The sequence below is a fragment of the Palaemon carinicauda genome, chromosome 1, assembly GCF_036898095.1.
Source record: "Palaemon carinicauda isolate YSFRI2023 chromosome 1, ASM3689809v2, whole genome shotgun sequence".
In the NCBI taxonomy this organism is placed as follows: Eukaryota; Metazoa; Arthropoda; class Malacostraca; order Decapoda; family Palaemonidae; genus Palaemon; species Palaemon carinicauda.
This window is the reverse complement of record NC_090725.1, coordinates 306,427,755-306,440,082: the sequence shown is the minus strand read 5'-3', so window position 1 is coordinate 306,440,082 and position 12,328 is coordinate 306,427,755. Positions and strand designations below refer to the sequence as shown.

Here is a 12,328-nt window from a genome sequence, read left to right as displayed (position 1 = left end):
GCTATCGACAATACTAAATAATTGGAGGGGGAATCCCAGGCATATATAACTTTAAATTCCAACTACTGCAATCTTTCTCGAGGCTCATTGCGAGTTTCAAATTTACATACCAACATCTAAACGTACTCCATGGATTATACAAACTTGCTTTACTCCATGAGAGTAAAGGTAGTTCACAATGGAAGAGAACTTCTTCAGCATTCAATATTTAAGCATTAGAAAAATTATGTCCACAATTTCCCCCAAGGGGTACAAAAATAATAAAAACCCTTACACCTGCAGCTACTACATGTTAAGAAAACTAGGTCTCCTTCATTTAAGTGTTCGGCAACTTTTATTTTCCCCTCTAAGTTACCACTCGCCTATTGTCTAGAAAAGATTTCTGCATATGCCTAATACTTCTAAATACACTTTCAACTGTAATACCTTAATATTAAAGATGGATTTCTTGGAAAAGACAACCATGTATTCAAACCACAATATATTAGGGGCATTCTTCCTAATGCAATGTGGCCTGCTTAGGTCTACCCATAGACCACAGTAGTGAGCAATTAAAACTTTGGGGCAACACACATGGTAAAGAAAACTAAAGATTTCTGCTTGGTTTGGTACCAACAGGGTGTTACAGCCTACAACCCCGCCCCCCTTCAAGTTTTATATGTTAACCTGTACCGACACATAATCGGAGGTTACCTTATCCAAGGTATCAACAGGGCTTATTAGATTTCTCAATTGCTTGCCATTCCTTTCTATTCCTAGCATGATCTTTAGCAGCAACAGAACAGCCTAACTTAAAATGACCTACTTCAACCAATTAACACTCAACAAGACTAATCTAGTGGCACCATTACTGCCTAACTTCTCATTTCCTTGTCATATAGCTTACTCTTGCCAACATTTACTCAACTTCCTTCCAACTGTTACTAATTGTATCACCTGGGAACAGCAACGGACTCACCTACCAATATTGATGGCTCTCAAATCTATCAGTTTCAATCCTCTACCATTCACCTCTCTCATTCTAATTGTATCACCTGGGAACAGCAACGGACTCACCTACCAATATTGATGGCTCTCAAATCTATCAGTTTCAATCCTCTACCATTCACCTCTCTCATTCTAATTGTATCACCTGGGAACAGCAACGGACTCACCTACCAATATTGATGGCTCTCAAATCTATCAGTTTCAATCCTCTACCATTCACCTCTCTCATTCTAATTGTATCACCTGGGAACAGCAACGGACTCACCTACCAATATTGATGGCTCTCAAATCTATCAGTTTCAATCCTCTACCATTCACCTCTCTCATAGCTCCTACAAACCAACCTGAACCATGGTAGCATTATACAATGTCTCAAAAGCCCAACTGTCGCTAGTAACTACTCTGTTCACCCGTGATAACGTTATTTTACTGTCTGGAGTCCTGTGTAGATTCTACACTACCAGAATAGCATCAAAAGACCAGGCATACACTTTCAGACTACAAAATACGGCAGGAATGAGTAGCATTGACGTAGAGAACAAGCAGTATAACCAAAGCCAATGATCCGGCAATATAATAATCCAACCAGACTTAATCTAGCTAATGGTATCCACACTCAGGTAGTCCACTTTGGGATTACGGGTAGAGGTAAGGTTATTCAAGTTGGTGAAATTTTAACCATAACATTGAATATCAACATTCAAAAGAAATAGTAATGAAACTTACAATTCTGAAGAACAAGGGGAACCCATGTAATAATTCTACATGAACTATATTTGACATAAAACCACAAAACTCAAAAGTACACAAGAACAGACTAACCGCATGTTACAGCTGGAATTGTCTAAGAGTTTCTTATCTACCGAAGGCTACAACCCCGCCATCATGGTAACTATGATTGTGCAACAGGGACTTATTTATGGATGCACTCTAGGAAATGACTCAAATTTCCTCCAATTGCTACTCCAACATTGAACTGCAATATCAAAATTGCTACATATGCATAAAATTTCCAATAGGTTACACATACTACAATCTCTATCCCAAATTTATTGGAATTGACAATTCACATCTACTCATCATCACCACTGCCCTCTTCATTCTTGGCACCACCTCTGCGGGCATTCTTCCTCTTGACACGACCAGGACGGCCACCACCGAATGGACTCTTGAGGGAGAAGTCAATATGCTTTTGGGAATCCAACCTCACAATGAAAGAGGGGACATTCACAACTTGTTTACGAACTCTGAAAAGAAAAGGATTGATACGTTAAAGTCTGACCATCACTTGACAGAATACATTAAAGCTTAACATTAAATGGATTAAATTCTGAAAACATAATATTGATCAACACCACCTGATGCAACCCCATTAATAAAAAGCTAAAAGATTACATAAAGTAATATAGGCTAATTAACCAGATAAAATTGGGCATGAGTCAGCTTACCGACTAAGATCACCAACGTCATCCCAATGTAAAAGGCGTTGCTAGGGTATACCTAGACAAGTGGCCTTAATGACAAAGCTTCATAGAAATGGTAGGTGTAAAGGGCGTAGCTAGGGTATACCTAGACAAGTGGCCTCAATGACAAAGCTTCATCGAAATGGTAAGTGTATAAGGCGTAGCTAGGGTGTACCTAGACAAGTGGCCTTAATGCCAATACTTCATAGAAATGGCAAATGTAAAAGGCGTAGCTAGGGTGTACCTAGACAAGTGGCCTTTATGACATTATAGTAGTCACCTATCATCATCTCGAGGCGACAGGAAATAGCGAGCAGTTATTTTTCCAAAAGCATAGTGAGACATTGCTAGGATATACCTAGACAATTGGTCTCCTTGAACACATGATTTTGAACACATGATTTTTATTAAACATACCATCTGATATGCCATTCATCTGCAAAAGATTGATCCCACTTTAAATACAATAAAATACAATCCACTTCTTATTAATGTGGTGAAATAAACAAATTAATGTGGTGAAATAAACAAATATAAAGTACCATATTTTTTTTTTTTTTTTACAAACAGTGAACGTGAAGCTATACCTCAATATCATGCACAGGTTGATTGCTAGTCTTTTAAACAATTCACTGCCACACCCAAATCTTCCCTACCCTGGCTGTCACCCCCAGCCTAACCCCTACTTTTATATTACTCAACAAATCTCTTTTGAGCAAGTTTTTGATGAATATGCAAGATTCAGAAACGCCCACACACTCAGGGAAGGATTGATGGTCTTCAGTGCCACCCATACATATTCCCTTAATATGCCATTGAGAACAGCTAGACATTAGTTATCAACGTCCTTAGATATTCTAGTTTCAAGGACATGCTTTACAAGAAAATGTCAAGACATTTATAGGTTCTAGAGCCTTCAATTATTGAATGAACAAACTCTTGAGTAATTATTAGTATCATAGCCAAGCAGGTACCTAAACATGAGGGTACAATAATGTCCTGCCATACTGGGTTAAGTGAAATTCTTATTTCCTTATCTAAACTATCTATCCATACCGTACCACATAAATATGATCTATTCAAGAGATTTACATTATCAAGTACAAAGAACATTATTGGTTTCACCGTGATAAGCTTTTTCTAAGTTCTAAAGACAGGAAAAATCTTCAGCATTATACAGTATTGAACATGAAAAAATAAGGGATATAAGCCTCCAATATCATATATAATAGTAATTATTTCTAGCTGAAAAATAGATTGTATGGCTCTCCTACCATAAAAATAAAAAAAAAAAAAACCATCAAATTTACAATAGTCAGGTCATTTACACATTATAGACCAACAACATAAAATTGTAACATCGACATACCTGATGTGACCTTGCTTGATAAGTACACGGGCATGGTGAATACTCTTGGCCAGCCCCAATTTGAAGACCTGGGTTTGCAAGCGCCTTTCCAAAAAGTCCTCAGGTTTCAAACCCAAAACGTAATCGAGCTTCATTCTGCTTTCCTCCAAGACACCAGTACGGACTAAGCGACGAAGGAGAGCATTACCTGTGAAACAAAAAACATATGTGGCACTGTAGTTTCATTTATTATAATTATATCTATGCAATCCTAAACCTATTGTCCTTTTTACTTTCCATAAAGGATTCTCATAGGCTAGATTCAAAGGATAACCAGTTCCTTGCGATTCGCACTCCCCATGAGAGCTTAAGTTCACCAAACTTTCAACTGGGCTCCACAAGGCACTAGAGTTGGAAGACCCAGGCCTACATGGCTGAGGACTATGAAGTGTATTAGTAGATGATGATGGGAGAAATATCGATTTAAAAGCTCTAGACGCATCAATGGGCATATTTAAAAATGAATAAATACATAAACCACTAAAGGTTCCATCACCAACCATCAAAAGTTTAAAATAATATTCAGAAATAATTGAAGAGCTACATGGGGGAAAGTCAATTATAAAAATCTTCTGTCAATAGCCAAAAATTGTGTAATTTATATTGAATATCTCTCACAATGTTCATTTACTTGGACACCCAGGATCACAGGACAGTCCAACCTAGAAAAAATATGACCACCTCTTGTGACTGGACATATTACGTACTGAAGGTTTTCAACAACTGAGGAATTTTATTTAATGCAATATTACAAGGTTTTTGCTTCATTGTGACTCACTTGTGCAAATATGCTATTTTCACTGTACTTCATGGATGTTCTGCACATGTAATCTACATATTTACCATGGCGCGTCCCCACTTTTCGGGGTAGTCAGCATAAAGGGGGGGGGGGGAATTTAATCTACTTGTATGCCAGCACCTTGGATAATTAAAATTATTTAGTGTATTTGTTTTATTAATTGACCTGACCTAGGATGCCTAATTCTTACCTAAAAAAAAATATTAAATTTCATGAAAGTAAAAAATTGTTTATCTAACCTGTATCTCATACCAGGCAAGGTACAAATTTTGACTGGTTAAACACAAGTCGATAAAACAAAAACAAAAAAAAAAAGGCTATTTTTCTCGTCAGGTACCTGTCCTTTGAACTAAGGTTCACAATAAAGAAATTATGTGCATCAATATATTACCATTTATGACCTGAACTATACAGACAGCAATGGGATATATTAATAAAACATTGTGATAAAAGCCATCAAGTTTCCTACATTTCACCAGCAGATATTAAAGCCTTACAAAACCTTAACTAATGCATTACAAGGATACATATGAACTATATTCACTTAAAAAGAAATATGAACTATATTCACTTAAAAAGAAATATGAACTATATTCACTAAAAAAAAAAAAAATAAATAAATAAATTAACTTCTATACAGTAGAACTTTACCTTGGAAAAGCCTTCTGGCCTCTTTCTCATCCAAGGTCAGAAGTTCACGGGCAGCCTTTCGGATCTTGGCGAGGAACATCTTGACAATCCACAGTTCCCTCTTGTTTCGGAGGCCATATTCACCAACGAGCTGTTAATATAATCACGTAGCATTAGACATAAAACCTTTTAAAACGGCACAATTCTGTACTAAAACTAAAATCACTACTCTACTAAAGAAAACTTCAAGATTTGATAATAGAAAAATTAACCTTTGAAAAAAAAATCAATATTATGCAATAAGCAAATTCTCATTCGGTAACTATGATTGTTCACAGCGGTTTGGCTTTGCTACAGTATCGGTATTTCCATTTTTATTATTTAAATACAACTACTACTAATCTTTTCACTGGTAATATCACAAATAAGTTATTATGAATTTAGCTTATCCTAGGTAGAAGTACCCATTTATCGCAAGTAGAACTTAATATACTATCGGCGGTTTTGGGGATACAGAAATCTAGCACAAGAAACCAAACTTCCCTTCTCCAAAAAGAAACTTGCCTGATACACAAGATAAAAGTCATTGGGGAGGGGTGAACAATGGGAGCCGCACAACATGACCTGGTTGCGCATGCGTTCTGACTCCTAATGCTTTCCATGACGTTTTTTTTTAACAAATAACCAAGGAACTACCCTTTCTTCTGTATTCACGGAGTACTTCCAACAAGTATTTGGACATTGGACAAAGTGTTTTAAGGTGTGCAGTTTACCTTCTCACCATTAATATTACTGGCAGTGTAATGAGAAAGTTAGCAAGCTCAAAATGAAGACAAAGTGTAATTACTCAAGAGCAATTGCAGATACTTTTCAAGACTAGTGCCATTTCAAAATTTATAAACCAAGGATTTTGGAACGCAAGGTCGATAGAAAAACTACTCTCAAGCGTTACCCTAAAACTAATACTACTTTGGATTGTAAAGTAACATTAGTTTTCTTTCAGGGTTAACTGAACATGACATTTTTGTTGGAACCACAAGACTACACAATAAGCTCCGAGAGGTCCAAATGATTGAAGACATTAAGCCTTTAACAAGGTAAATAAGAATTTCTTATTCTAATAGTCATTTGACAGTAAATGAGCAATATGGGATATGAAACTTTGAATACTCTGAAAGAACAAGATACAGACACAGTGGAGGTCCTGTTGAGTAGGATTCCCGCTTCCGCTGTTGTATGGGACCAGAAAGACAGCCGTCAAAAGTTGTTGATGTTGAATTTCGCAGTTTAAATATGGACATGGTAGGGAAATAATGGGCGTTTCCTTTGTTATAGTGATTTTATGGGGGGGCTGGAGTACAAAAGCTCAAAAAGTCATTTGCCACCGGTTTAAACCATCATGAACGTTCAAAACAACTACAATTACATTTTACTTTTTAATGCAAAAATCATTTTGTTTTCTTAAATAAATTTACCAAGTTTTATAAACGATTTTCCTAAAAGCCTGATTCTCCCAGAGTACAGAAAGTTAGCCTCCCATACACAAGTGGATTAGTACTACTTTTGTTGCGAGGCGTGCGCGGACTATGATGGTCAGCAAAAAAAACCTCTGCGGACTGGGACATCGTCGAGATAGACGAAAGTAAATTCGGAAAAAGTCAATACAATTGTTGGCAGTAAAGTAGACGGCAAATGAGTGTTTGGTGGGACTGGCCGGAGGAACACGAAACTTTTTCAGGGTTGTTGAGGATCGTTCGGGAAGGGCATTGCTCCCGATAATGGACCATCACTACAATAATTTCTCACTGTTGGAAGGCTTATTATACTATTAAGGATAAATTTCTTCAACACCACACAGTGAATCATAGCATTGACTTTGCGAGTCCGAACGATCCCCCCCCCCCCCCCTTGTGCACACCAATACCATCAAGTCACAGTGGCGAATGCTAAAAAAAATTTGGTACTACCGAAATTCAGACCTCAAATATACGTATATACAGTAATTCAAAAACGTTATTTGAACGGTGCAGTGTAAAATGAAGGGATCCTTGGAATTACTTATGTGTGTTTACCCGCTCAATACCCAGGATACGATTCCAAAAGTCCTGGTCCGTCATAACACCCGTCTCCTCCACTCATTGCAAAAGAGAAAAAAAAATTATATATATATATATTTTGTCCCATCATACCCTCCTCAAAAGAAGTTGTCCCCCCAAAAAAAGAAAATAGAACTTGAAGACACTAACTAAAGTGACTGAGTAATGGGAGTGTCGTTGTGAAGGCTACGAATTATCACGGAAGCTGAACCTGAAGCAATGTAAGTTACAGCCCTCTCCTTTTCTGGTTGTGTGATCGCAGCCAAATGTACATATGATGACGGCAGATTAAGAATAGGATGTATAAGGGGGCGTTAGCTCCCTTTTAGGTTTAAGAGTAATACGGCAATGTGTGGGGGTCCGCAGAGGAGAGTTAGGCCCCCTATTAGGTAGAGACATCTTGTAAGGATAGGTGAGCCCATTCAAGTTAGGTAGTGTTCTTTATAAAGGTTTGGCAGAACAATCTTTTGGGGGTGAATGTAGTTTTCAGAGCCAGGGCGATATCTTTCTTAATACTCGCCAAATCGTTTTTCATTATGGGGAAGATGTTTTTTACAATGATCCAATATATCATATGATATTTTATCATTTTGAATATCATGATTTACCTTTACCACCGCATTATTTTCTAAGTTCAGCACCGTCCGAACGCAAGTCACGGGTAGCTCCTGCTGAGTTTCTAACTTTCCCGATAGATAGAGCCCGTGTCACCCTAGTCTAAGAATCGTTAGTTTTAACAATTTAATACTCTCTCATCAATCTACATTTTTACCCCTTTGGCGAAGTTTGTAGTTTTTAGGGAAACGTCATTTACCGTGACATTTGATACTGCTATGATAATTATCAAGAATTGTTAGGTTCGGGAAAGGTCGTTACAATGCGTCGTCCCCTGAAGCCACGGCCAAGTTACTCTATCGTAAAATTTCCCCAAGCATCGTTTCCTGCCTGACTATAACACCCGTTTGGTAGCACACACTTTGCCTATCAGCTGGTGGCGAATCTTCATTTTTAACCTCGTTAAGATTGTTAGTTCGTTGGGACTCGTCCCGAAATTATGCCGAACATTAATTTGTTATACTGTATATACAACCAAAGGTTAGGTTAGCCAACATTTATGTTTCGGTAGATAAAGCCAGTGTCAAACAAACCACCCGAACTAACCCTTCGTTTCCGTATGGTTGTAGGCCTACTTTTGCTGGCTGCGTGACTTAAAAAATTTTAAATCCCCCCCCCACCCGAAATTGACCTACACGAGGTCAACCCAGAGCCTCCGTAGTTTTTGGGGACAGGCCTTTGACCGGCCGAAAATCTAGTAAAAAAAAGTCCGAAATCGGCTTTTTTTTTTTTTTTTACGGGAATGATCACGGAATGAAATCATATTAATTTCACTAGTTTCGTAATTGCTTGTCCCAACAATCTACATACTAGGACCACTCTGGTCATGGATGTCGGAAACGTGCGAAAAACAAAGTTCGAAATCTGCTCTTTTTTGCGGGAATGATCACGGAATGAAATATTAAATTCACTAGTTTTGTAAATGCTTATCCCAACAATCTACATACTAGGACCACTCTGGTCATGGATGTCGGAAACGTGCGAAAAACAAAGTTCGAAATCTGCTCTTTTTCGCGGGAATGATCACGGAACGAAATATTAAATTCACTAGTTTTGTAAATGCTTGTCCCAACAATCTACATACTAGGACCACTCTGGTCATGGATGTCGGAAACGTGCGAGAAAAATGGACTACTAACCTAAATTCCCCTCCTAACCTGACCTACAAGCCATGTCCTTACATTCCTCGTGAACTGTCGCTAACATACAAACCCCACAAACCCAACCTAACCGAACCTAGTAGTTCCCAGGTCACTACCCCTACCCAACCCCCTTCGTAAGTCTCTCCTACACAAAAATAGGTATGGGCAGCACTCAAAATTATATCTTAATCACATTGTCATAATAAAAAAGTACTCAGGCTTACCTTAACATTCGATGTCGCAACATCAATTGAACAGTTCTCACATGGACCCCTAAAATCCCCTAAGAGGCCTTCTCGAAATAATGAAAACATTCGGGGTAACTCAAGTAAAATCACGTAGGTGAATATACCTTTGAGTCTTAATCGAATCAATTTGATCAATATGAGTGATAAACTCAAAAATATCGCTTAAAGAGTAACTGTACGAAACATGTCTATCCATTACGGCGGTTAGAGTTGGAAAGGGTCGACTCCAGGTCAATATCGGGTCATGTGGGGGGGATTAAAAATTTGAAATCACGCGGCCAACGAAAGGTTTAGTTCGGTTGCTATGTTTGACACTGGCTTTATCTACCGAAATATCTTGACTAGATGTTGGCTAGCCTAACCTTTGGTTGTATATAAAAGAAAATGGTATTCTGCATAATTTTAGGAAGTGTCCCAACAAAATAACAATCTTAACAAGAGGTTAAAAATGAAGATTGTTGGAATTAGCGAAAACATAGGTCTGAACATCGATAACTGTTCAAGCTTGCGCCTCCAGCTGATAGGCGAACCGAGCGCCGCCAAACGGGTATTATTATAGTCAGGCAGGAAACAATGCTTGCGGGAAATTTTACGATCGAGTGTTGGCCGTGGCTTCAGCGGACGACGCATTGTAACGACCTTTTCCTAATCTAACAATTCATGATAATTATCATAGCAGTATCAAATATCACTATAAATGACGTTTCCCTAAAAACTACAAACTTAACAAGGGAGTAAATATGTAGATTGACGGGACAGTATTAAATTGTAAAACCAAACGTTTCTTAGACTGGGATGACACGGGCTCTATCTATTGGGAAAGTTGGAAACTAAGCAGGAGCTACCTGTGACTTGCGTTCGGACCATGCTGAACTTAGAAAATATTGCCGTGGTAAAGGTAAATTGTGCTATTATTCAAAACTATAAAATAACATCATATTATGGTATGTTAGATCATTGTAAAGAACATCTTCCCCCAAAGGCTACAGACAGCCCAAGACGTGACTAGGACAAAGGTTTCCACGAAAAGGATTTGTTGGAAGGGATATGAAGAGACCACTTGAAGAGAGAAGGGAAGGGGGTTGGGATCCAGAGCAAGGATTCATGTGAAATCGGGGCGTGACAAGGTATTAAAATATATAAAATTAATATAAAAAGATAAAATGGAGTGTACAATAAACATTTAATGGGAATATAAAATCAGATGAGGGGTGTATGTATAATAGCGGCCACCTGTATGTAGGATGATGGCTGACTAATACAGCAGCAAGAGGGGGATCACAGGGGGGTGCTATCCCCCATTAGGCAGGTAAGGACATTACATGTAGGTTAGGGGGTAGGAAGTTTAGGTCCATTCTTATACACATAGGATTAAGTGGCCGCTAATGTACAAAGCCTCCTCAGATAATTTTATAAGGTATAGCATAAAACAACTATTTCTTGGGTCACACGTAATATGCGGAGAAGGTCGAAACCTATGTATAAACGAACCAACCAGAGCGACTACAACCGTCCCATTGAATGTCAAAACAAATGAAAAACTGATAATGTTACCATGTTACGCTAACATTGCTCATGCTAGCTTACGCACCTCAATAATACGCTATTTTTTCATAATTCAATTGTACATCCAAGGTGGTAATGCATACAGAAGAAAAGGCTTGTTTTACCATTATATACCATTTTCCGAGTATGTTTTCCGCCCCCCAAAACACTGCATTTCCACTAACGAAGGATACAGATATATAGATATCGATATAGATATATAAATGTATAAATTATAATAAATTTCTGAAACCTTATTTGCGACGGGAACGAGTGTCATTTTCGAAAAGGAATTTTAGCTAAAGAAACAAGTATTTAATTTTCCCTAGGTTACATTGCTCAATAATACAGTACAGTACAATATTTGGATATCTATACTTAGTAACACACCATACATACTGGATAAGGTGAAAACAACAATTAACCCAGTAATTTGCAAACTTAGATGGTGTGCCTAATATGACAAAAATTTTACGTCCCACGAAATTACATAAGTATTTTTCAGACGATTGTGGGGTTAATTTATCTTCTATGGATTTTTTTATATGCTAGCAGACTTATTAAAGTTCAAAATGTATTTTTACCGGTTTCATCAAGCGTCTAGGGGTAAAAAATCACATGGCGACGAAATATTCTGAATGAATAATTGACAAATTTAGTATACTGACGAAATAAATTAATAATAATATTAATAAACTCACCTTCAACTCCTGGTCGAGACGTGGCTTCTCAAAAGGTCTCCTGGGAGTGGAGTACCGTTTGCTCTGGACAAGTTTGATGCGATGGTTCACCATCTGTAAAGGCGGACATGTTCAGCTTTGATATTATTAATCATCAAACATCGAATAAATAATAAACTTCACAATTATTATACAATGCCTAAATAATAATATACATAATAAACAACAACATACTATGCTTCTTGAATTAAATTGTTAATTATTTTCGCCACAATTAATAAAATAAAAGAATATTCCAGAGAGGCGACACGTACCTTGACGTTGCTAGAGGAAAGGAACGATGAAGAAGAATAAATGTAGCAGGGTTACCAGATTATTTCCACTGGATTATCATACATGAACCTTAGAATTATCGTTTTTTAAACCAAAATTATCGTACACACTTTGAACAAGATTATTAAGGAGTAACATATATAGCTTATTTCAAGGTATTTTAGCATAATTGCTTAATCAAACACACACACATACATTGTATATACCCAAAGTATGTATAGTACATCGTACCGGACCCAAAATAATCGTACATGTACGATAATTATCGTACGAATGGCAACCCAGAAATGTTGCCAAGACGGATAGTCGCTTAAGAACTTAGCAACTTTGGCTATATTTTCTCGTCGCCGTTTTTAATCTATTATATTTTCTTATATATATT

General features: G+C 37.5%; 1 protein-coding gene across 1 annotated transcript; it reads right to left on the bottom strand.

The window, feature by feature from the left end:
* Nucleotides 1-2,022: 2,022 nt before the first annotated feature.
* On the bottom strand, nucleotides 2,023-11,986 carry RpS9 (ribosomal protein S9). Its single transcript, XM_068393552.1, has 5 exons — nucleotides 11,928-11,986; nucleotides 11,635-11,727; nucleotides 5,309-5,438; nucleotides 3,820-4,006; nucleotides 2,023-2,234 (listed from the first exon to the last, which is right to left on the bottom strand). Exons 2-5 carry the CDS (start codon nucleotides 11,725-11,727, stop codon nucleotides 2,060-2,062), a joined length of 585 nt encoding a protein of 194 aa, XP_068249653.1. The 5' UTR covers nucleotides 11,928-11,986; the 3' UTR covers nucleotides 2,023-2,059.
* Nucleotides 11,987-12,328: the final 342 nt, after the last annotated feature.

What these genes read in the sequence shown, in the direction of transcription:
- RpS9 (XM_068393552.1), bottom strand. Translation starts at nt 11,727, where the DNA reads ATGGTGAACCATCGCATCAAACTTGTCCAGAGCAAACGGTACTCCACT. An exon ending in GGCCAGAAGGCTTTTCCAAG is followed by an intron (nt 4,007 to 5,308) that starts GTAAAGTTCTAC and finishes TTTGTTTCACAG; the next exon opens with GTAATGCTCTCCTTCGTCGC. An exon ending in ATCAAGCAAGGTCACATCAG is followed by an intron (nt 2,235 to 3,819) that starts GTATGTCGATGT and finishes TTTTCTTTTCAG; the next exon opens with AGTTCGTAAACAAGTTGTGA.